General features: G+C 48.6%; 1 protein-coding gene across 4 annotated transcripts in view; it reads right to left on the bottom strand.

The window, feature by feature from the left end:
• Nucleotides 1–25560, bottom strand: part of RBM45 (RNA binding motif protein 45) — a 319897-nt gene that overhangs the window by 147395 nt on the left and 146942 nt on the right. For all 4 annotated transcript variants that reach the window (XM_078681508.1, XM_078681509.1, XM_078681511.1 and 1 more), the window contains one exon: nucleotides 22789–22968. In XM_078681508.1, the coding sequence (XP_078537634.1) occupies nucleotides 22789–22968 (180 nt within the window). The remainder of the gene's footprint in view (nucleotides 1–22788; nucleotides 22969–25560) is intronic.

Consider the following 25560-nt stretch of genomic DNA (forward strand, 5'->3'; position numbering starts at 1 on the left):
GTTTGAATGTATCTGGATGAAAGGCTCTTGGATTGTGAGCGCCTGCAGCTCACTAACGCGCCCAAGCGATGTAATAGCAATGAGGAAAGCCACTTTCCATGTAAGGAATTGAATTTCGCAGGAGTGCAGTGGCTCGAAGGGCGGACCCATCAGCCTCGTGAGGACCACATTCAGGTTCCACACTGGAGCTGGTGGTGTTCTCGGAGGAATGACTCGCTTCAATCCCTCCAGGAAGGCTTTAATGGCAGGCACCCTGAAAACGGAGAGGTGCTGCCTATTTTGGAGATAAGCCGCTATGGCGGATAAATGTATCCGAATGGAAGCGTACGCCAGATTGCATTTGTAAAGATGTAACAAATAGCAGATGATGTTAGGAATGGATGCATCTAGCGGGTTGATATTGTTGTCAGTACAGTAGATGACAAACCGCTTCCATTTCGCCGCATAGCAAGCTCTGGTTGTGGGCTTTCTTGCCTCCCGAATGATGTCCATGCATTCTGGAGGCAGGTTGAGGTAGCCAAATTCTAAGACCTCAGGAGCCAGATCGCCAGATTGAGCTGTTGCGGATCTGGATGCTGAATGTCGCCATGGTTCTGCGTCAAGAGCCTGGATGTGAGATGTAGCCTTTGATGCGGTACCACGGAAAGTTCTAGAAACGTGGTGTACCATGGTTGGCGTGCCCATGTTGGAGCAACCAGGATGAGAGTCATCGAGTGTTGCTTTAGCTTTCTTGCCACCAGCGGAATGAGAGGCGCTGGGGGAAAAGCGTACGCAAATTTGCCTGACCAGTTCATCCATATCGCATTCCCTTGCGATTCCGGGTGAGGGAACCTGGCGGCAAAGCTTTGGCATTTTGCGTTTTCCCTTGTGGCAAATAGGTCTATCTCCGGATGACCCCACTGCTGGAAGTACGGGTGGAGCACTGATGGATGTATCTCCCACTCGTGCATTTGATGGCTGTACCTGCTGAGCAGATCCGCCATCTGATTGTCCTTGCCCGGGAGGTGTTCTGCCATGAGGAAGATGTTCCTCTGAATGGCCCACTTCCACATGCTCTGAGCTAGATGAGACAACTGTGGCGAGTGAGTACCTCCCTGCTTTTGGATGTAGTACATGGCTGTCATGTTGTCCGTCAGGATCAACACGACCTTGTTGCACAAATGTACTTTGAAGGACTTAAGCGCCATGAAGATTGCCATCAATTCCAGGTAGTTGATGTGCAATCGTTGTTGCTGGGTTGACCACAGTCCCTGCACCGTGTAGTGTAGCACATGCGCTCCCCACCCCTGGAGAGATGCGTCCGTTGTTAGGGCAATCTGTGGCACAGGCTCTTGGAACGGTCGTCCCTTGCAAAGGTTGTGTGGATTCCACCAATGCAGAGAGTTGTATGCACGACCGGTCACCAACACTAGGTCTGTCAGTTGTCCCTGAGCCTGTGTCCATTGATTTGCCAGGCATTCTTGGGAGGGGGCGCATGTGCAACCTTGCGTGCGGGACTATGAAGATGCAGGAGGCCATCATGCCTATCAACTGCATGAACACTCTCGCTGGCAGGGAGTGTTGCGGTCTGAATCTTTGGATCAGTGACAGAATGCTGTTGATTCTGACTGTGTTTGGCTGAGCCATAGCCGTCAGGGTGTTTATTGTCGCGCCCAGATACTGCCGCACATGGGCTGGTTGAAGGTGCGACTTTGGGTAATTCAGCGAGAACCCCAGACTGTGAAGGAGTTGAATAGTGTGGGACATGTGTGAGGCGCACTGTCTTTCCGACTTTGCTTGCACGAGCCAGTCGTCGAGGTACGGGTATACATGTATGTTCTGTCTCCTGAGGTGCGCCGCCACCGCCGCCAGACACTTCGTAAACACTCTGGGGGCAGTAGTCACTCCGAAGGGTAGCACTTTGAACTGATAGTGCTTGTTGTGAATGGTAAACCCGAGGTATTTTCTGTGGGACGGGTGGAGTGGGATGTGGAAGTAAGCATCCTTGAGGTCTAAGGTTGCCAGGAAGTCCCCTTGGTTTAGAAGGGGAAGTATCTGTTGCAGTGTCAGCATGTGGAAATGTTCTGACAGTATATACATGTTGAGAGGGCGTAGATCCAGAATGGGTCTGAGGGATCCGTCCTTTTTTGGGATGAGGAAGTACAGGGAATAGACCCCTGTTCCTTCCTCCTCCACTGGCACGAGTTCGATTGCTCCTTTTTGCAGCATTACTAGCACTTCCTGCTGCAATAAGTGCAAGTGCTCTGCCGACATAGGACGGTGTCTTGGGGGAATGTTGGGAGGAGTGGATGTTAACTCCAAACAATAACCGTACTGGATTAGTTTTCTCACCCACCTGTCCGTGGTGATGGACGACCAGACTGGCAGGAACTGCTGTAGTCTTCCCCCGACAGGTGTTGGATGGTCGGGGGGCAGTGACAGTGAGTCACTGTTTGTTTGCGGCAGAGGAACGGGAGTTGGTGTTCCCTCTGCCCCTGCCTTTGGCACTGTTACCTCGGTAACCCCCTCTACCTTGCTTGGGATACGAGGATTGCGCACCACCTTTTGTGAATTGTGATTGTTGTCCCATGTGTCCTCTGGTAACACTACGCGCTCCTGAGCGACGAAAAGTGTTGCCCCTGAACTGTTGTGATTGAAGTGCCCCCATGGACTTAGCAGTTTCGCTGTCCTTTTTAATCTTTTCAAGTGTGGTGTCTACATCTGGGCCAAACAGTCTGTCAGGATTGACGGGCTGGTTGAGGATTGTAGTTTGGATGTCAGGCTTAAATCCAGATATACGAAGCCAGGCTTGGCGCCTTAGCATGACGCTAGTGTTAATTCCTCTAGCCGCTGTGTCCGCTACATCAAGTGCGCATTTTATTGCAGCGTTTGATATAAGCTTTCCCTCTTGTATGAGCATTTCGCCAGCTTCTTTATACTCATCAGGCAGATGTTGAAGGAGCTGTTCTAGGGTGTCGTAATGCGCCCTATCGTAACGCGCTAACAGTGCCTGTGTGTTTGCGATACGCCATACATTAGCAGCCTGCGCAGCGACCCTCTTGCCAGATGCCTCAAGCACTTTCGACTCCTTGTCTGGGGGAGGAGCTTCACCAGTTGTTTGGGAGTTTGCCCTCTTGCGGGCATTCGCGACCACCAACGAATCCAGAGGCAACTGCCCCCGAATATAGGCAGGGTCCCCAGGTGCAGGTCTGTATTTTTTCCTCTATTCGTGGGTTTACCACTCTCGCCCTCGTAGGTTCTTTAAAGATCTCTGGCGCATGTTTAAGGACACCTTTCAACATAGGAAGGGTTTTGACTGTTCTTTCGGAGACAGAGAAAGTGTCAAACAGGAAATCCTCTTCCACTGGGTCAGCATGCATATCTACATTATGATTTGCAGCTGCCCTCTCAATTAAAGCATTGAAAGCTGCTGAATCCTCAGTTGGTGAAGTACGTGCCCCAAAACCTTGTGGGTCTTGCACCACCTGATGACTTCCCTGGTCCCCAGCGTCGTCATATGAGTCCTGATGCACATCAGGGTCATTGTCAGTAGGGAAGTTGTATTGTTCATCTTGGTCTTCATCCTCACCCCCTGATTGGGTGGGGGAAGGGGTTGGACTCCTCCTTGGGGGAGGTTGCGGTTCAACAAGGGCAGGTATGTCCTGTGTTTGCCTTTTCTTTTTCAGTGGAATTACAAATGACTCCAGTGGCTGGGAACTGATCTTTCTCTTATATAGTGTCATCTTCCCTGTGTGGGCATCGATGTAATGCTCACAGTCGTCCTCAGATGCTGTGTGTCGAGGCAAAATAGCACTGGACGTGGAATCCGAAGTCCCCGAGGTCTTCGGCACCGTTTGGGGTGCAAACGCCTTTGGTGGCACCTTTGGTGGTAGTGTGTAGATAAGTTTCGTCGACTTCTTGGCAGGTGGCTCCATCGGTTTCGGATCCGATGGCGCAATCTTTGTCGACGGCAGGGCTTTCTCCCGAATCCTCTTGAGCGACTCGGTGACCTGTTTTGTAAATGAAGCCGAGGGTTTGACGACCGATGCTTCATGTTCGTCCGCTTTGGAGGCCTTCGGTGTGGCAGAAGAAGGCACCGAGGAATCCTCGACTCCAACGGTTCGCTGCCCTGCAGCTGTCTTAGGCGCCGACGCCGTCACTGCAGATCCGGTGTCTTTGTGCAGAGGAGTAGTGGTTCCGGCTTTCGGATCTGGGCCTTTAGTGGCCTTTGCTTCGACCGTCTGTTTGGAGGTTGACGCCCCAGACGTCGAGACGTGATGGACTACCTTCTTTGAGGACGTGTCCTTGGCCACCGCGTGTGGCGCCGGTGACTCGACGGCCTTCTTCGCCGGCTTCGTAAGTTTGGACGGGCCGTCGGCCGTCTTAGATGTCGTCGAAGCCGTTTGTTTCGGTTTCGTTTTCGACGTGTCTTCGGCCATCTTAGATGTTGTCGAGGCCGTAGGTTTCGGTTTAGGCGTGACGTCGGCCATCTTAGATGTTGTCGACTGTACTGGTTGCGGTTTCAGTTTCGATACGCGCAACAACGGCTCCTCCGGTGTATCCGTGGCCGGGCCCGAAGGCGGGGCTGGGGATATCGGTGCAGGGTCGTGGGTAAGGCCGAGTGGCGATCCCGTGACCTGAGCCTGAGTCGATTAACTTTCGGGGCATAGCTCTTCCTCTGAGCTATCTTCCGCGGCCCCATAGACTTCTTCGTCGTTTCCTACCTCATCGACGTATTCAAGGTCTTGGCTCTGTCCATCGATGTATTCTTCAGGATCGGCCTCGACCTCCATTGATGGTGGTGAAATTTGAAGATGATGGCTTTGGCCGTCTTCTGCGGGGTCGTCGAATATGTCGTCGGGTGCCGGTGCTGCGTGCAAGGCCTCGAGGCGCGCCGCGCGCCGATGCTTGAGTGTCTTCTTTGACCTGAATTTGGAGCAGGCCATGCAGTTGCCCTCGTCGTGATCCGGCGAGAGACATTTATTACAAACTGGATGCACGTCGATGTGTGGGTACTTGGACCCACACACGGGGCAGCGCTTGAACGGACTCCGTTCCATGATGATTTCGTCGGTGTCTCGCTGCGAGTACAGGGCCTCGATGTCCGAAGAGTAGCAACTCCCCAGAAGTCCGACACGAAGAGTCGGACGATGCTCGGGACCGTTCGCAACAATACCGACGCGAGTATCGAAGGCCTTTTGGCCTTAAGGAAGTTAGTTTTTCGATTCCGACAAGGAGGCGTCGAAATCACATCCGAACCCAATGGCGGAAAAAAAACAATCTGGGGATGGAGCCGATGCCCATGCGCACTGTAGTCCAGGGGAGGAGCCACCTATCTCGTGATACTTCGAAGACTTTTCCAGGACAACAATGTGCAATCATCCGGACCCAACACTAGGCGGCGATCTATGCACTAGATATGAATTTAGCAGCCCACATGCCTCGAACACAATACGTCTGCTGTCTACATTTATTTTCAAAAACTGAAAAAATACAAAAATTGTAGGGCCCTTATGCTTTACTTTCCAAGCGGTCTTTCATTATTTGCAAGTCAATAGCTAAGCATATAGACAGAATAGGGAGTTAAAAAAACATTGAATGAGATTTCCTTACATAATGGCCTATGTCAGCATACATTTGTAGCATAATGCCAATATTTACCCGAGAGGTTATTGTAATGTTCGGCTGCTTAATTTTCTAAAACACATCAGGCATCGAAGTGTGCAGGTTTATCAGTTAAATAAATGTGGAAACATACAATCATACAATTTTACAACCACATTTATTCACAAAATATACAATAAATATGGATAAATACTGATAAAATGGCCCAAAAATAAATATGGATAAATACAGACAGCAATGTTAAAAAAACAAATACCATAAAACTGGAGCCTTAATTATACTCCCAAAACCCCCACCAAAAAACTCAAGCACATTTCAGTCTTAGTACATAAATCACCAATGCTAGTACAGACATACATCTCACAGTCACCAGCACATACACTAGCACAATTGCGCACACACAAAAACACAAACATACTCAAATCATAGCCCTCCGTAAATTAAATTCACAACACTATACTAATCTTATTCCAGTAATACAACCACACAACCCTTTCACAGCTCTCATGATTCGTACAAATTAACTATGTGATCCATCACAGACCCCCTTTTGGTGACCCGCAGCCACCAGCACAACTACAACAGCCACAGTCCGGTGTTCATGCCTCATCCATCCCAGCATCCCTTCACAGACCCCATTACATGTGTCAGAGTCGAAGTACATGCTTCTCATTGTACTACGTCAGTAATCCCATTTTTTTTTATTTTTATTTTATTTGCTTATAGAGCGCCTGACTAGACCCCCGAAGGGGTATCTCCGCGCTATAACTGCAGATGGAGGTAAGAGTAACAATATAATCAGAAATGAAGTAGCGTTAGTAGCTGGGAAACAGATAGGTTTTTAGATTTTTTCTGAACATTAAGTGGTTAGTGATTGACCTTAGTTCAAGCGGTAGTGAGTTCCATAATATGGGTCCAGTGTGGGCCAGGGCACGGCCACCTTGTCTGGTTTTCTTGATTCTGGGTGTTTTAAGAAGTTGCTGGTTACTGGAACGCAAAGAGCGTCCTGGAATGTAAGGCTGAAAGATGTCAGTGAAATACTTAGGGCCTATCCCCATTAGGCTCTTGTGTATAGTACAAAGAGTCTTGAACTGAACCATCACAGGCCTCGTCCATCACAACCCCCAGTACAAATGCCAGAGTTCTGTGTACCTGTCCTCACACGTATCTCAACACAGACCCCTCAGCCCATCACAGCTCCCCCCCATACAAGCATGAAAGTTCCAAGTACATGTTCGATCACAGACCTGCATACCGTCACAGACAACTTCAGCTCACCACAGCCCCAGTATATGATCCGTCACACCTGTGCATGCCATCACAAACCCTTTCAGCCCACCATAAGCATCAGAGGAAATGCGTTACTTACCTATAACTGCAGTTATCCAGTATTGGTATCTTTCATAGATTCACATGCCTGAATCATTCCCCGTCGTCGGGGTGGGAGTCACCGGTATATAAAAACAGTAATGTCATAAAGACATATACATACTAATAGGCCAGAGGCCTCACATTAGTAACCTATCCAAGTCCTTTTGTAAAAAGGACCAAACTTTGGCCAGAAGCCAATCAGCTACTACCACCCTCTAGAACCTTCCTGGAAGGAGCCCTAGTCCCTCAGATTTTCGTAAGCACCGTGCTTAGTACCTACTGAGAGAACAAAGGTGAGCCCTTCCAGGGGAGGTGGGTGGGTTGCATGTGAATCTATGAAAGATGGTTTCAACAAAAGGGAATAGGGACAGAGCACACAGAGGATTCTCACCATGTGCTAAGTCTAGCGAATTTGCCGCTCAAGTGGGAGAGCGGAAGGTCCAGTCCTGGTGTTCGCTAGAGATACCAAACACAAGAGGGGTACCAGGCTGTGAGAAGTTGGCCTGATGTGCAGTGCTCACTATTCTAGTGATCACTATATATCAGTCCAAACAACCCTTATTGATGATTGGTTGTAAGTCAACCTTATAGACCAGCTATCCTAGTAGCATGGATACGAGCAGTCTAAGGCTAAGACTCTAGAGGGCGTGTTAAGCCAGCTGTTTTACCATCACATTACCCCTTGAACACCCAGTGAAAGGACACCGCACAAGTTGTTATGAAAATAAATGTATATTTATTTCTAACAAGTCTACCCTGAACTCTTTATGAGTCAGGGAGCTAAGCACAATGCAAAACTCTTATAAAAATACTTAAGTTAGCACAGTATATACAAATGCCCGAGGGGCACGGGAAACCATATACTCAAAAAGTGGAATGCGAAACTACTAGCAGGTAAGTACAGTACTAATAGGCTTTGGAATCGCTAGGACTTGACTATAGAATCGTTAGATTACTTCTAGGAGGCCCAGGGGACTCGGGTGCAGAGTGTGCACTCTCACGCGGGATGCGGGACAAAGTCTATGATAGCTAGTAAAGGTAAAGTTAGTGTTCACGGGCGAACCCGACCTGGTAGGAAGAAAACGACAGTGGATCCTGACCCTTGGATAGTGAGGCTATGCTGGGGCACCGAAATGCCGAAGTTACCTAGCCCAGGGGCTGCAGCTGCATATGTCTCAAAAGACGCTGGGAATCCTCGTAGACGAACCAGGAGCCTGGAAGAAAGATGCTGGCAGGCAACCAGTGAAGAGAGTTCGAAGTGATCCAAGCCTGGATCTTGAAGATGGATGACACCTGAAAGCAGAGGGGACCAAGTTCGTGACTACTAGCCAGTAGTCAGGGGCACCAGGAGGGCACCGGAGGGTAGTCACCTCGACTAGGTGAGTGGGCGACGCTGTGCTCTGCAGATCTCACGGACCAGGAGGCGTTGTCGGCGACCAGGTTGGAGGGGCGAGCTGTCCCACGATGGATGAAGCTGTCGGCGCCGAAGGACCCAGGATTGGGCAACAAAGCCTTGGCTAATTCAAGCCCACGCGGTGGACTCAAAATGGCGTCTTGAGTGGACCAGGAGGGTCCGGGGTGCTCCTCTTCTGGAAGGGAGCAAGAACCAGTCTGGAGCAACCAGACCAGCAGCAGTGATGTCGTCGGGCGTCGTTCAGAAGGCCACAAGCCAGCGGGCTAGTAGCCAAACAACGCGGTGAGCAGCAAAAAGCAGAAGGGCCCCACGCCGATCGTGGAGATGCTGGGGGGCTGATCTTCGGTGCTGGAGCTGCTCAGGGTCAGGGCTTCTCGGACCCCAAAGCACTCGCCAGTAGATTACCCGGCGGGCTTGCTGTGAAGAAGTCGTGCAGTCTTGGCAATAGTCGGTCCCTTGAGGTCTCGTCGCACTCACGGTTCTCAGCTTGGCTGTAGAGGTGAGTAGAGGTCGGAGGTGCCAGGGAAGCCGGGTCTTGTCGAGCTGGACAGTCGGATTCCAGAGGAAGGACTTGCAGCAGACCGCAGTGTTCTTAAGGTGGTGCCTGCGGATGCAGGGTGACTACTCCTTAGTCACAAGGGAGAATCTTGAAGAAGAAATCTTGATGTCCTTTCGTAGAAAGTTGTGTCTTGATTCCAAAGATGATCTAATTTGGAAGGGGGCCAGTTCCTACCTTTATCTGGGAAAAGGGGGCTGGCACGCGACTAAGTCCTGCCCTATGGGTGGGACCAGGAGGGGGGTGGTTACACCCCTCTCCTTTGGCGGGCTTTCCCCAGGCCAGGGGCTGGAGTGCCCCTGGAACTGGTTTCAGCCGGCCTATGCACAGTGAGCACCGGGGTGCCACTTGCAGTCACCTTCCTCTGTAGCCCTGCCTACCTGGAATACACAAAACCCTGTCTGGGACAGTGCTGGCACCGCCCCTGGCAGGAAACCCTTTGTCCTTGCCTCCTGCTCTGGGAGGACTCCCAGCAGCAGGAGGGCAGACTTGTGTCTCGGTGGCAGCATCCATTTTGTGGATGCTAAGGCTCTGTCTGACTTTAACCGGGGTTACAGGTTACATACATGTCGTGTCCCTCTAGAAGGGTGGAATGCTAACCCCGTCGCCAGAATTGGCGAGGGGTTAGTATTCCAATTCGTATGACACCTTACTCGACATGTTTTCATAAAGCGATACCAGAGTTGGCATATAACCGCGAGGATTATAATGCACTTAAGAGTATATGGTATGCGATATCATGGAAACGGCTAAGGGATGGATCCCGAAAGCCGCAGACAGGCTCAGCTCATGCCAGGGCACTATCTCACACGATTCCAAGCACTCTGCCTTCAGGATTGTTAAGGCCTGCCATAGGAGTGACTGATAGGAGATCTGTGTGTCCATTTTAGGGTTAGATATAGGTATACTATATCTAAAGCAAAGGGTGATTACACCACCTTGCCCCAGCTGTCGTGCAGCCAGTTGTGTCAGATTTTGGATGGCCAGCCAGGGGTGGCATAATACATGCTGCAGCCCCTGGTAGCCCTGGGTACACCTATGCCCTGGGTACCTAAGGTACACTGTACAGGGACTGACAAGGTGACTCAGTATCCAATTAGATATGTACCTAAGGTACATGGAATCCATTTTACAGAGAGAGCAGTAGGCCTGGGGTCCTGAATAGCAGGGCCCCAGGTCAACTAAGTCAGAAAACCAGCAAAACACCAGGCAAAAAGTTGGGGGCAACCATAGTCAGGGATCTACCTTCCTACACAGGCTGTTCCTAAAAGGAGTGCTCGGTGGTCGAAGACAGGTTTAGGATTCTGTAGGACGGCAAAAGGTGCCTACAAATGGGCATCCATTTTGTTGGATATAATGGCTTCACACCCTTGCGAGTGTCATGCTTCATCATCGGCAATGCTCCTCGTTGGGTCGGCGGTGCAATACCCAACAGGCAACACCTCAAAGAGGGGCTCTTTGGCGGAGATCTTTTACCAACTGCCGTTTAGGTGAAGTGCGGTTGTGGGGCCAGGGGGGGGTTGTAGACGTACAAGTGGGTTAAAATGGGCGTAAGGGTACCAGGATCAATTTTATTCTGGAGGTCCCTAGGCTCCAATTAAAATTCAAACAAGGACTAGACTTGTAGGGAAATAATGTATCCTAGTACAAGGCTGACCTGGTGTGTGACTGGGTCGACATGTTTCACGCCACTATGTCAAATTGACTGGCGATTCCTCAGGACCAGTGTCTAACTGTGTTGTTTAAAAGATAACCGTCTACAGTGTAGCTGTTCCGATATTTTGCATACTCCGCTCTCAGCGAAATGTTGTGTTGGAGTAGCCACTCCCAAATTAGCTGCGATTCTTGAGATAATGTCATGGATCGAGTTCCCCCTTGCTTGTTTAGATAGTGCATTGTGGTGGTGTTGTCCGTCCTCACAAGCACTGGGGAGTTGCAGATCCGAGGCTGGAATGCTCGAAGTGCCACGTATACTGCCCTCAGCTCTAGCAGGTTGATGTGGAGCTGTTTTTCTGCCAGCGACCACTGACCATGAATTTGAAGTTCCTGCAGGAACGCACCCCATCCTTCCAACGATGCATCCGTTGTAATTACGTGTGGGGAGATTGGAAGTAAGAATGGAAGGCCCTGGTTTTAGGTTTGAAGCCACCAGTGCAGGGCCTTCCCCATGAACGGAGTGATCCTGATCAGATCGTCGAAGGATCCCGTACACTGGATCCACTGAGAGGATAACTCCTCCTGTAAGGGACGCATACAGAGGCGGCAGTGTGGTATTAGGAGGATATTGGAGGACATCATTCCTAGTAATGACTTGAAGAGTCGCACCTTGACGGTCTTCTTGACCTGAAAGTGGGCTGCAAGAGACCTCAGTTTGACCTGACGCTCTTCTGACGGGAAGGCCTTCTCCTGACACGTGTCCAGAGTTGCTCCCAGGAAAGTGAGGCGCTGAGAGAGCTGCAATACTGACTTTTCCTGGTTGAGCGTAAGCCTCAGGCTCTCGAAGAGCTGAAGACAAGCGTTGGAAGATCCTCTTACGCCTTCTAGAGTAGGAGACTTGATGAGCCAATCGTCCAGGTAAGGGAATACCTGGTGATGGTGCTGTCGAAGGTACGCTGCCACTGGAGACAGGCATTTTGTAAAGATGCGTGGCGCTGACTTTAGGCCAAATGGTAACACTCTGAATTGGTAGTGTCTGCCCGCCACTACAAACCTTAGGTATTGGCGGTGACTTTTGTGGATGAGTATGTGAAAATAGGCATCCTGGAGGTCTAAGGACACCATGAAATCTTTGGAATTGAGTAGTTGTAACACCAACTGAATGGATACCATACGGAACGATTGTTTTTTTAGGTATACGTTGAGGTTTCTTAGATCCAAGATAGGTCTCCATTTCTTCTCCTTTTTCCGTATTAGGAAGAATCGGGAATAGAATCCTTTCCCCCTCTGACCACTGGGAACTCTTTCTACGGCTCTTTTCTGGAGCATTAGTGAAAATTCCGCTTGAAGGAGATGCAGATTCTTGTGCTGCATAGGACCTGGGGGGTTTGAAGGAGGAGTTTCCACGAACTCCAAAGTATGGCCGAACCGAACCAGTTGCAGGACCCAACGATCCGTCGTTATTTTTGCCAATTGTGTAGGAAGTTGGAAATCTTTCCTCCAACTACGTAATGTGGAGAAGAAGTGGAGGCCTGTAGGTGAAAGAAGTCATTGTCTTCTGGTATCCTTCTTACCTCCCCTCCCTCGAAAGGAAGACTTATTGTACGAGGACTGGTCTTGTTGCTGCCTCTGTTGGAATTGAGGCTTGTATTGCTGGGACGAGCCGTAGGAGAATTTGTATCCCTGATAGCCACCTCTTGTCTGCTGGCCTCTTCCTCTGGAGTCCCGAAAGGAAGTATTTCTGTACTGGAGGGTACCCAATGCTTTTGCTGTCTCCGTGTCCTTCTTGATACCCTGTAGCATTTCATCAATATGCTCCCCAAAGAGCAGGTCTCCGTTAAAAGGCATGTCCAGTATTTTGGACTGCACTTCAGGCCGGAAGGATGTAGACTTAAGCCATCCCTGGCGTCTAAGGACCGATGCCCCGCTAGCTGCCGAAATCCTGTTGAGGCGATATCCATCGCCACGTCAATCATTTCCGAGTCGGACCGCTCTCCCTCAAGGAGGATCTTTTTTACCTCTTCTTTCTGCTCTTCTGGCAGTGAGCCTAGATATGGGGCAACATCCGCCCACATCTGGCGATTGTAACGCCCTAGAAGCGCTAGCGAGTTTGCCGCCCTGACTGTAAGGGCTGACATCGACGAGAATCTCTTCCCGATGTTATCCAGTTTACGGCCCTCCTTGTCCGGAGGCGCCGTCAGCGTAGCAGCTGGGTTGTTGGATTTCCGCTGCGCGGCTTGGGTGATAACGGAGTCCGGTTTGGTATGGCCTGTAAGGCATGCCAGAGCTGAGTCTGGGGCCTTATACTTTTTATCAAGCCTAATCGGCACTGGTTGCAAAGATGAGGGGTTTTTAATTATCTTTATCCCCTGGTCCTTGATGTAATCGATAATAGGGATTGACCTAACCCTCTTCTTGAATAGCTCTTTGAAGTCATATAGGAAGCAATCCTGAGGTTGCGTGGTCACCTCTATTTTGAACCTCGCTGCTGCTCTCTCCACGACATTATGAAATCCCCCGATATCTTCTGGGGGTGAATCCGCCAGAGTCTGGTCTGGGGAAGCCGGACGTTCAATGACATTCGTCCCACTCGTCATCCTGTATTTCACCTTCCTCCTGTTGACCTTCATATTCTTCTACTGCTTCCTCCTCCTCCTCTTCATCAGAAGACGGTAGAGGAGGCAAAGTCACAGGGTCCTGACGAATGACCAGTGGTGGCGGCCTAGGGCGAGGAAGAGGAGCTGGTGTCACAAGAGTTTGAGGGACCACTGAAGGAGGCGGAGTAGGTGGGAACCGCTGCTTGTAGTCCGTTATGAGGAATAGAAGGTCCGTGACAATTGAGGCCGGGAGGCACACCATAGGCTGTGGAGGTGGTTGATATTCCTCCTGGCATGGCACTTCTGCCTGACCAAGGTCTTCATAGTCCGAAATCTCTTGGACCTTTACATTGAGTTGTGAAGGACTTGTTGCAGTGTGGAACAAGGTACCATCATCAGAATCCTCAGTCTCCAGAAAGTGGACCGGCAGCAGTGGCTGGACCTTGCTTGGAGATGTAGTCTCTGGTGTCAGCGTACGCGTTGACATCTTGAAGTGTGTATAAATACACTTCAGCTTAGGAGATCCTTCCGTCGACGGGCCCGTCGACGGGGTGGTCATCGGTGGGATGCGGTCAGCCACAGCAGACGTTTCTGCAGTCTTCGTCGACGACGGCGGTAGCGTCGTCGACGATGGCTTCTTCGTCGGCGGCTTAGTCGACGCTGGTGCTGCCGTCGACAGCTTAGTCGACTATGGATTCGTCGACGGCTTTGTCGACGATGACATCATCGACGAGGTTGTAGTCGACATCGATGGGACCTTCGTCGACACCGAGGGGACCTACGTCGACGCTGAAACTACCGTCGACGGAAGCGTCGCCCACACTTTTTTGACAGGAATTATTGAGGAAATCGACCTACCCGTCGACGACGATGCTGAGGTAGTTGTCGACAAGGTGGTGAAGGTTGAAGCTGTCGTTGTAGAGATGGTTACTGTCGACGTTGTCACAGGCAAGGCAGAAGACACCAGCACAGGCTTCTTAAAGGTGGTTTCCTGAAGAGAAGTCTTAACTGTCATTGCCCTTGAAGGACCCTCTGAAGACTTTGGCGTCTTCTTTTGAGGTGGCACCTCAGACGGACCCGGAGATGTCTGTCTTGGCCTTTTGGCAGAGGAGTGTGAGCTCCTGAAGGAACACTCGCTCTCACCTGAGGAGACTGTTTGATCCTTGTCCTTTAGTCTCTGAAGCCACAGGAGCAGGCGACCTTCTCTGTCTTTTAAAGTCTTGACAGAGAAAGTGCGGCAGACCTTACAATCCTTGGCAGAATGTTCAGGATAGAGCCAGTCCTCATGTTTGTCATCCACGTGCAGTCTCAGCTTACTACACGAGGCACAGGGTCTAAAGAGCCCTTTTTTAGGAGTGGTAGACATAGCTGCTCTAGCACTCCTCCACAAGAATAATCTTGAAGAGAAAAATATGGAAATAATCCAAAAATACCAGAAAACTGAGCAGAGCTCAGTGGAGACTCCCTAAGCACGACGTGCGGTAGAAAATCTGAGGGACTAGGGGCTCCTTCCAGGAAGGTTCTAGAGGGTGGTAGTAGCTGATTGGCTCCTGGCCAAAGTTTGGTCCTTTTTACAAAAGGACTTGGATAGGTTCCTAATGTGAGGCCTCTGGCTTATTACTAAGTACATGTCTTTATGACATTACTGTTTTTATATACCGGTGACTCCCACCCCGACGACGGGGAATGATTCAGGCATGTGAATCTATGAAAGATACCCATAATACTGGATAATACAGTGTACATATCCTGCCCAGACCCCTTCAGCTACTATAGCCCCCAGAGCAAACGTCAGTCTAAAACTCACGACCCTTCTCAATGTACATCATGTATCCAAAACAGACCCCTCGAGTCCACCACCGCCGCCTGTAGAAGCAGCAGAGTTCCAAGTACATGCGCCAGCACACACACGCACGCCGTCGCAGACACCTTCACTTCGGTTACCAGGTGAATCCATGCCATTAGTAACACTGTTTCCTACTCCTAGGATGTTCCTAAACACCTTCATGCATTTTGGGAAAGTGTTTCCTCTCAAGAAACTTTACTAACACACCTGAAAGTATGCATCTGTTCTTGGCATGTAGAGCTGCAGAGTTACACACTTTTGTCAGTTTGTTGTTGTCCTGAAAAGTTCTTTGGAAGTCACGAGATAGGCGACTCCTCCTTTGGACCACATTACGCATGGGCATCGGCTCCATCCTCATTGTTTTTCGCCATCAGGGAAATGATGGAGCTTTGCAAGAAAAGGAAGGATGCCCATGTAAGCTGTATCTAATTAAGATAATACGGGAACAGACAAGGGTAGCCTGGGAGGCAGGTGGGCGTGTGTAACGCTGCAGCTCTACATGCCAAGAACAGATGCATACTGGTAAGTAGCATTTTCCGTTCGAGGCATATGAGCTGCAGATTACACACTGTGCATAGATTGTAAAGCAGTACCCACTCTTAGGGGCGACCACCCTTATCTGTTGCAGCAGTTTGAAATAATGTTTTGATAACAGCCTGGCCCACATTAGCCTGTTGTTTCGTTTGCACATCTACACAATAGTGTTTTGTGAATGTGTGCGGTGTAGACCATGTAGCTGCTCTGCAGAAGTCATCAAGGGGAATGTTCCCTAAAAATGCCATTGAAGCCGCTATTTTTCCTGTAGAATGGGCTTGAGGTGGAACAGATAACATACGTTTAGCTTTGTGGTAACAAATCTGTATGCATTTGACAATCTATCTAGCTATCCCAGATTTTGAAATGGGATTACCCTTGCGCGGTGGGGAGAAAGACACAAAAAGTTGTTTTGTTTTACGAAAATGTTGTGTTCTCTCGATGTAGTATAGCAATGCTCTTTTGACATCTAGGGTATGAAGAGCTCTTTCTGCTACTGTCTGTGGCTGCGAGAAGAAAACGGGCAGTTCCACAGATTGATTGAGGTGGAAGGGAGAAATGAGTTTGGGCAAGAATTTTGGATTAGTACGTAGAACAACCTTATTAAGATGCATTTGCAAAAAGGGTTCTTTAATTGTTAGTGCTTGTAGTTCACTAACTCTTCGCAGATAAGTAATAGCTACTAGGAACGCAACCTTCCATGTTAAAAATTGTAGTTCACATTTATGTAATGGTTCGAAGGGAGGTCCCATTAGCCATGTGAGAACAATGTTTAAATTCCACACAGGTGAAGGTGGCACTCTGGGAGGAATTATTCTTTTAAGACCTTCCATAAAGGATTTAATAGCAGACACTTTGAACAGAGATAGATTGTGTCAGTTTTGCAGATACGCTGCTATTGCAGCAAGATGCAATCTAACAGACATATAGGCTAAGTTACATCTTTGGAGGAGCAGCAAGTATCCTATGATGTGCTGAATAGACATGTCTAAGGGGTTAATATTATGGTTGTGACAATATATTACAAAGCGTTTCCACTTGGCTGCATAGCATGCTCTAGTGGTAGGGCGTCTAGCTTCTTTTATGACATTCATGCAGTCTGGAGGAAGGTTCAAATATCCAAATTCTAAGACCTCAGGAGCCAAATCGCTAGGTTGAGCAGAGCTGGGTCCGGGTGTCTGATCTCTCCATGGTTCTGTGTTAAAAGGTGTGGAGACAGGTATAATTTTTGGTGCGGTACCACAGACAGTTGTAGCAATGTTGTGTACCACGGCTGTCTGGCCTACGTTGGAGCAACTAGGATGAGGGTTAGAGAATGCTGCTGTCGTTTGTGTACTACTAGTGGCATGAGTGTATGGAGGTAGAAAAGCGTACGCAAATTTGTTTGACCACTTCATCCATATTGCATTGCCTTTGGACAATGGGTGTGGATATCTGGCGGCGAAGCTTGGGCATTTGGCGTTTGTGAGTGGCAAAGAGGTCTACCTGAGGTTGTCCCTACATCTGAAAGAATGGTTGAAGAACTTGCATATGAAGTTCCCTTTAGTGGGTTTGTTGTGTCTGACGACTTAACAGATCTGCTATGGTGTTTTGTACTCCTGGAACATGTTGGGCTAGAAGGAATATGTTTTGAGGTATAGCCCAGCGCCATATGTCCTGAGCTAGTCGAGAATGTTGCAGGGAGTGTGTTCCGCCCTGTTTCTGAATGTAGTACATGGCTGCCATGTTGTCCGTGCGGACTAACACAGCCTTGTTCGACACTTGTTTTTGGAAAGCTTTCAGTGCTAGGAATATAGCTAGTAACTCCAGGTGATTGATATGGAGTAACTTTTGTTGTGTTGTCCACCTGCCTTACCTGGTGTGTTGCAGCAGGTGGGCTCCCCAGCCGGAGAGCGATGCGTCCGCTGTCAAGACTATTTGGGGAACTGGCTCTAGGAACGGTCACACTTTGGAAAGGTTTTTGGTGTTCCACCACTGCAGAGAGCGAGGAGTCCGACCGTCTACCAACACTAGGTCTGTTAATGGACCTTGAGCCTGCTTCCATTGACGTGATAGGCACTCTTATAGAGGACGCATTTGAAGTTTTGCATGGGGAACTATGAAGATGCAAGAGGCCATCATCCCTAGGAGTTGCATGAACACTCGTGCTGGAAGGGAGTGTTGTGGCTGAAACATTGAGAGAAGGGCTTGCATGCTGGCTATCCTTAGTGGAGTGGGATAAGCTAGCGCTGTTGAGGTGTTTATTGTAGCACCGAGGAACTGTTGTACTTTGGATGGTTGCAGATGAGACTTGGTGTGGTTTATTGTGAACCCCAAGTTGTGGAGCAGTTGGATTGTGGCATGAGTGTGTTCCACACACTGGTTGTATGAGCTGGCTTTAATGAGCCAGTTGTCGAGGTACGGGAAGACATGTATGTGCTGTCTTGGTAAATGTGCTGCCACTACTGCTAGGCACTTGGTGAATACTCTTGGTGCTGTTGTGACTCCGAATGGGAGAACTTTTAATTGATAGTGCTGCCCATCTATTACAAATCTGGGATGCTTCCTGTGACCCTTGTGAATGGGAATGTGGAAGTATGCATCCTTGAGATCTAGAGTAGCAAGGAAGTGGTTTTGTAACAGGAGAGAAAGAACTTGGAGTGTGACCATGTGAAAATGGTCTGACTGTATGTATATGTTTAGCGGTCTGAGGTCTAGAATAGGCCTTAGAGAGCCATCCTTTTTGGAATAAGATAATATTGGGAGTAAACCCCCCTGTTTTGTTGATGCAGAGGAACTGGTTCTATTGTACTTTTTTCTAGCAGAGACATTCCTTCTTGTTTTAACAGTGACAGATGTTCTTGTGACATTGGACGCTGTTTGGGTGGTATGTTTGGGGGGGTAGATGTTACTTCTAGACAGTTACCTGACTGAATAATTTGTCGCGCCCACCTGTCTGATGTGATGTTGATCCAGGCAGGAAGGAATTGCTGCAGTCTTCCCCCTACAGGAGTGGAATGTTGGGGGGAAGGGGAGGAAAGTCATTGGGCAGGGGTGGAGGCAGAGCGGGAGTTATTGGTTTTGCCTCTGCCTTTGTTGTGGTTACCCCTGTAACCTCCTCTTTGGTAGCCCTTAGTGTATGTGGATTGACTAGGGGTTTTGTAGGACGTGGAGGGGCTTTCGGAGGAGTAGCCTCTTGTGTTGCCTCTGTATGATGAGCGACGAAAAGAACGTCGGGGAGCTTGCAGCTGCAAGACTCCCATAGATTTTGCTGTGTCAGTGTCTTTTTTCATCTTTTCTAAAGACACAACAACATTAGGGCCAAATAAATGTCTCTCAAATGGCTGATTGAGGATGGGATTTTGTACCTCAGCTTTTAAACCTGAAATATGTAGCCAGGGTATTGATTGCCCTTGTGGCAGTATCTGAAGCATCTAGGGCACAACGAATGGAAGTATTAGTAATATTTTTACCTTACTGTATGAGTTCATAGCCCTATTTTTATATTTGTCTGGTAGATGCTGCATTATGGACTCCAGCTCATCATAATGTGCCCTGTCATATCTTGCCAACCACGCTTGGGTATTGGCAATGCGCCAAATGTTAGCTGCCTGTGACGCTGTTCGTTTACTAGAGGCGTCAAGGAGCTTAGATTCTTTATCTAGTGGTGAGGCCTCACCGGATGTTTGTGAATTAGCACGTTTTCGTACATTAGACACTACTAAAGAATCTAGTGGTGCTGGACCTTTGATGTAAATAGGGTCTGTAGGGGCAGCTTTATGTTTATCAATGCGGGGGTTGAGGACCCAAGCCCTGACAGGGTCTTTAAAAACCTCTGTTGCGTGCTTAATGACGACTTTAAGCATTGGCAAAATGGCAGTAGACCTTTGTGTGTTATCAAAAGTGTTTAAAAGAAACTCTTCCTCCACAGCATCAGTGTGCATGTCAACCCCATGGTACTGGGCAGCTCTTTTGACTAGTAGGTTAAAACCTAGTGTCCTCTGGTGGGGAAGGCCTGGAAGAGTATACATCATCTTGACGTAAGGCACATCAGGGGTGTTATAATCATCCCAAGGATTAGGTGACTGAGGTGGACTATTGGTCCCTGCTGGGTCATGTGCACCCCCACCTGTGTTATCAGAGTCTGTATCCACATCATCATGTGGATTAGTGGATGGTGTAGGAGAATGATGTGGTGGAGGAGGTGTAGGAGGAGGAACGGTATGGGGGAGGTGGTGGTGAAGGGACCCTTAATGGAGAGGTTGCAATGTCTCTTCTTTGGAGGAGGAGGTGGTGGTGGTGCTTCTAGTGGTCTCTTCTTGGAACTAAGAGCTAGTTGTCTTAGGGTCTTTAACAAGAGTTTTTTGGTGAGGATCTGGTGTTAAAAGTTCTTCTGTATAGGGTAGATCCTTTGGCATCGAAGTTTTCGGTTCCGGAGGTTTTTTCGGCACAGAGTCTGTAGATGGTCTAGAGTCTTTTGGTTTAGAAGTGTGACCTTTTGAAATGTCCTTTACCGGAACATGTTTTTTCGGTTCCGGGTGTTTCTTCGGCTCTGAAGCGTGTGAGTCGGGGCCTTTGGGTGGTTTTTTACTCTGCTCCGAGTGAGGTTTCGGCATGAATGAGCAGCTGCCAGTCTTCGGCGCAGAGTGCTTAGGTGTCAGAGCAACGGTCGGCGTGGTTGAGGAAGATGGCTTTTTCTTTGGTGTCGGTATCGGATCGGCACCGGGAATAGGCTGGCTCGAGCCGCCTGAAGGCTTAGTAGGCTTCTTTGCCAGGCCCGAAGGCAGGGCATGGGAAGCAGTCTCTCGGTGTGCACCCGGGTCCGAAGGTGAGGGTGTGACCGAAGCCTTTTTTTAGGGTGTCGACGGCCTTACTTACGACCCATTGAGCTGGAGTGATGTCCTCGACGTCTGAGTCTTCGGCATCAGAAGAGCTGGAGCTTTCTTCGGCGTGCTGGTGTTCTGGCACGTCAACGCCCTCTCCAAAGATGTCATCTGGGATCGAAGCCGACAAGCGAGCCATTGTTCTTCGAGCTAGTCAGTCCCGAATAGTCTTCTTTGAGCGGAAAGAGGCACAAGCGGAACAGTCTTTGGCCTCGTGCTCCTGTGAGAGGCAAAGGTTGCACACCTCATGTAGATCGGTGTGGGGAAACTTCGACCCACATTGAGGACACTTCTTAAATGGCGTCCTTTCCATGAGCCAGAAGATGAGGCCTAAGTAGGCCCGAAGGCCTTCGTCGACGACCGGAATCGAAGACTTCGAAGCTGTTGAAGAATCGCGTCGAGGTGGATCGCGATCGAGACAATACCGTCGACCCGGGTGAGGAATGCGTGTCGATGGAAATTCGGTTCCAAACCGGAGCGCAGGAAACACATCCGAGCCCGATGGCGTAAAAGTACAATCTGAGGATGGAGCAGATGCCCATGCGTAATGTGGTCCAAAGGAGGACTCCCCTATCTCGTGACTTCCAAAGAACTTTTCAGGATAACAATAAACTGCAAACATCTGGGTCCAACACTAGGTGGCGATTTATGCACAGTTTGTATTCTGCAGCTCATATGCCTCGAACACAGTGATTACTAAAAGGAAAGTCCTGGACTGGAGCACGGTCCCGGGTGACCTGGAGTCATCTGGTACTCATTGCCACCAGAGCACAAGTGTACCCTAACCGACCCAGCCCCCCTACTGTTCCAGTACAGCCCCTGTGACTGCAGCCCCTGCTTTTGGATTCAGCAGAGCCCCCTCCGTTGGGATTTTCAACTTCAAGCCCCATTGTAGGTTTTCTCGGCACTGTACCTCAGAAAGGGGTTCTCCGCTTGATGACTGACTAAGGTGCCTCGAGTCTCCGCGTCCAGCCCAAGGCGCTGCAATTTTGTCAGCCTGGGGGTCTCGTTTCGACAGACCCACCGAGTCTCCTCATGCATACTGCGCATCTGTGCTCCCTGCAGGTCCCGCAGTGGGCGCCTAATCTCTGCTGGAGTTGTGTGCACACAGCTGAACTCGCTCTGGCTCTGGGGCTTGGTAACGTGTGCCGCCTCGTCCAGTAATCAGTGCTTCCAGCATGCAGGTGCCATCTTAGTTCAGAGGTTGCTAGGTATAAACAGGATTAGTGAGCCTTGGTATCAGGGATTAGTTTAGTTGAAGCTCAGCGTGTGCTGTGACCCCGGCATCAGGGTTGTGGAGAGGAGGATCTAGCTTACAAAAGGCAAAAGACAGCCAGGGTAGGCCCGGATATATGGATCCCAGGGAAGTGTTCGTCGGGGAGTCAAAACGGGTTTGCCTCATCTGTGCTTGATTTATTTCTGGCAGCTGCTGGGGCTAGTCTGGGCAGAGAGCAGTCCTGGGTGCCTACGGGCAGTGCAGCGTCTTTTACAGCCCAATGGGTGTTGAGCGCCTGAACCGCGTGGTCTGAGTCTTTCGTCCTGCCTGCCATCCGTGGATAAGGAGGACATTGTGGCGGCAGTAACAAAGGGAGTGGAGGGGTCTAGATGCCTGTGGACGCTGAGGGCATCACTCAAGGGGGTTTGAGTGGAGCAGGGCCAGCAACGCCACGGCGGGGAATGGGGGCGCGGCTTTGAGGCTCAGTCCATGCACGGCATTTACCTTGCGGGAGCTAGCAGCAGCGCCATCAGTTTCCAAAAGCGCGGGCGCGATAATTGCAAACAGATGGTGCCGCTGCTCGCTCCCGCAAGGTAAACGCTGTACATGCACGGGTGCTCATTGGAAACAGTGCAGTACATGCATGAGTTTCCCAAAAAGTCCCGAGTGATTCCAAGAGGTCATCTCCTAAGCAGCTCTTGCGCGCTGTGTTAGGCCCTACCTTAAAAACGAAAAGCTTTAAATTATCTATGTAATTATTTGGTCAAAAAGACTTTACTGTCATTGTCCCAGTGGGAAACATCAAGATAAGGGTTTGCACCTACAGGGATAGTTTCATTTTAGACGTATGTCCGGAGGTATAAAGGGGCTTCGCTTAACGTTCCGCATCTCTTTTTTTACACTGGTACACTAAGGATACACTAAACAGAAATAGCTTTGCCAAATGATTCCTAAAATGTTTTGCAACCGGGGCTGTAGGTATAATTTTAAAGCAAATATAATGTTTCACCTGATGAAGAATCTTGAAAAAGCAAGCGTAGTCACAAGTACAAACACTTGATCTAACATGCAACAAATAAAACCCCTGACTAATCATTGTACAGATTCTACAAGTGAAAAAAACAGACATTACCATAGTTGGAATAAGGATCTCGCTGTACTTCACAATACTCCAGCCCTGGGATTAAGTCAAACAAACTGAAAAGCTGCTCCTGGATCAGTGGGACACGTGATGCCACAGTGAGGCGCTTTGAGACAGCATCCCGGACTCTCTGATCAACCTTTGCATAAGTTGGAAAGTCCATTGGCTCTTCTTCATTAAGGAAGAGAAATAAGCAATTACAAGGCACGTTTTGACTTAGAGAAGTCTAACATTCTAAACCATTATAGTCTATACACATATGACAACTTGCATGTGAAATTCATTTTACAAGCAACTACCATGCAGCTGGATTGGCTTTTCCTTGTTAAGAGTACCTTCACAGATAAAATACATAAAAAATATGAAAGTAAAAAAATAAATAAAAAAAAGTAGAGTTAAGGAAGCCAAGTAATCCAAATCTCAAGTCAACATACTGAAAGACTTAAAAAAATAATAAAAAAGAAATCTCTCGGGATGACGTCTATACCAGAACTTAAGCATCTATCTAGCAAAACTGTTAAACTGCAAAGAATGAGCAGATTTGAGATGTTTCACAGATAAAATTCCAAGGGCATGCATTCCTTTAAGTCCCCTCTAAAATGTGCTTTAACAGTGAATTTCTGCCAGACGCCTGCATGGCTATGATGTAGTTGCCATACGGAACATATCAAATCAAACTTCTTATATCTTTCTCCCCCTGCCCAACCCCTCATACCGCCCGCCCCTCCTCCCCTTATAACAGTCAAGCACCATGAATAACAAACATGCCCTCCCTACAAGTAGTCAGCCCATAGATTGTTTCATATCTGGGGGGTGGGAGGGGTTTGCATTGCTAAAGTCTCACATCTGGCTTAGCACAATAGCTTCCTTTTCCACTAGATACATTTGGCTTTTACCCCCAGTTCAGTACACTCATAACATAATTGTAATGTCTTGTTTACATCTTGCTTCTTTGTGCATCTTTTTTTAAAATAGTTAACAATTAATCTTCAATTACCTCTATAGGCAGAATGGACTCTTTATTTTGACTCAACTATTACTTATGAACATCTGTTGTTGTACTGTGTTTCAATGCCCTCTTGCACCTGGATCCCCAACCTATAAAAGAAAACAATTACTTACCTGCAACTGTGTTGTACTGCACAATTTTTAATATATTTGCACGAGTTGTATTCAGATTAGCAAATAGTACACGGAGCACCAAAATAATTATATTGGGAAGCATGCAGTTAGAACTTCGTGAAACAGGTTTAAAACCTGCCTATTCCAAAGTAGATTTCATCTGGATTTGCAAAATGCTTTTGTCATGTCCATGTACAAGATCGTTATGCATTCAGTCTCTTGGGAATTTACATACCAAAGGATATTTCCAAAAGGATCGAAATGGAATGGTAAGGTGTGGGGATGTTGCGAATAAGAGGGAATAGAGCGTGATGGAGCGAAAAAGTTAAATAGTGTTTGCCCATATCAATTCTCTCTGTCAAGAGATTTACGCTGATAAATTCTTGAAGAAAACGTGTAAAATAGTTGTAATAGGAAACCTTGAGACTTCACACTGCATCGTAAAAGCATGCAGAAGTTTTTAAAACAGAAATATGAAAAAAGTAAACAAAGAAACGGATATTATTTACTTATGCATGCTATCACGTGGTTTGTGAAACTAAACTTAAGAAAAAAGGTTTACAGGATAAGTACCTGAAATGATTAAATTAGCACAAATAGATAATATGAAAGCTTGCAGCTTATTCCACTATTGAGGTATTGAAAATGTGTACTTTAGAATGGCAATGTAAATGTTTTCTTTTGAAAATTATAAACATGAATATTAATTTTGGTGGTGCCTAATATTTACATGCAACTTCTAGAAGAAGAATGATTGAATTAACGAAGAAAACTGAAATGCTTATATTAATGAGCATTTTATATAAATCATAACGTGGTAATGATGTAGCAAATCTTCATGTAGGCCTCAGACGCTTTTCTTCCCTAGTTCGAAAAACAGAATCTAGCTGAATTAATCTTTAAACGCTGTCAGAACGTTTCGTGAAGTTTTCTTTTTTTGGGCTAGAGGACAAAGAACTTTCACATGATTCAGCAACACTTATAATAGAAATCTATACTACTATAATAAAGGAAGAACTTTCAGCCTTTGAGGCGGGTAAACTCGGGAACCACAGCGCCAATCCACACACCCGATACACCGTTGGAATCGTCAGGGTGTGTAGATGGTTATAGGCTATATAAATAAAATAAAAAAAACGTGATTTAAAAAATGTACAGTAAAAAAAAAAGTAGTCCCTCCGAAGTAGCGCCGGCCGCGACGTGAGTGCTCACGTCAGGAGCGCGGGGAGGTGCAGCATCCAGGAGCGCGACGAGGAGCGGCGGACATGGCGCGGGGGAGGATCGGTGACGTGAGGAGCAGCGGACAGGCCAGCGGCGGTGCAAGCAGCGGACAGGCTGGAGGAGCGGCGGCTGAGGTAAGGGAGCGGCGGACATGGCGCGGGGGAGGAGCGGTGACATGAGGAGCAGCGGACAGGGCAGCGGCGGTGTGAGCAGCGGACAGGCGGGAGGAGCGGCGGCTCAGGTAAGGGGACCCATGTCGGGGCAGGCGGAGGTTGGGGCAGGCGGGGGACGGGCCGGGCGGGGTCCCGGGCTGCTGCACAATGTCGGGGCGGGCGTCGGGGAAGCCTGTTGCACCGGGACAAGGTCGGGACGGGCTGCTAGTATATCAATAAAAGGATTACTTAATGCTTCTGGATTTTT

The sequence above is a fragment of the Lissotriton helveticus genome, chromosome 3_1, assembly GCF_964261635.1.
Source record: "Lissotriton helveticus chromosome 3_1, aLisHel1.1, whole genome shotgun sequence".
Classification (NCBI taxonomy): domain Eukaryota; kingdom Metazoa; phylum Chordata; class Amphibia; order Caudata; family Salamandridae; genus Lissotriton; species Lissotriton helveticus.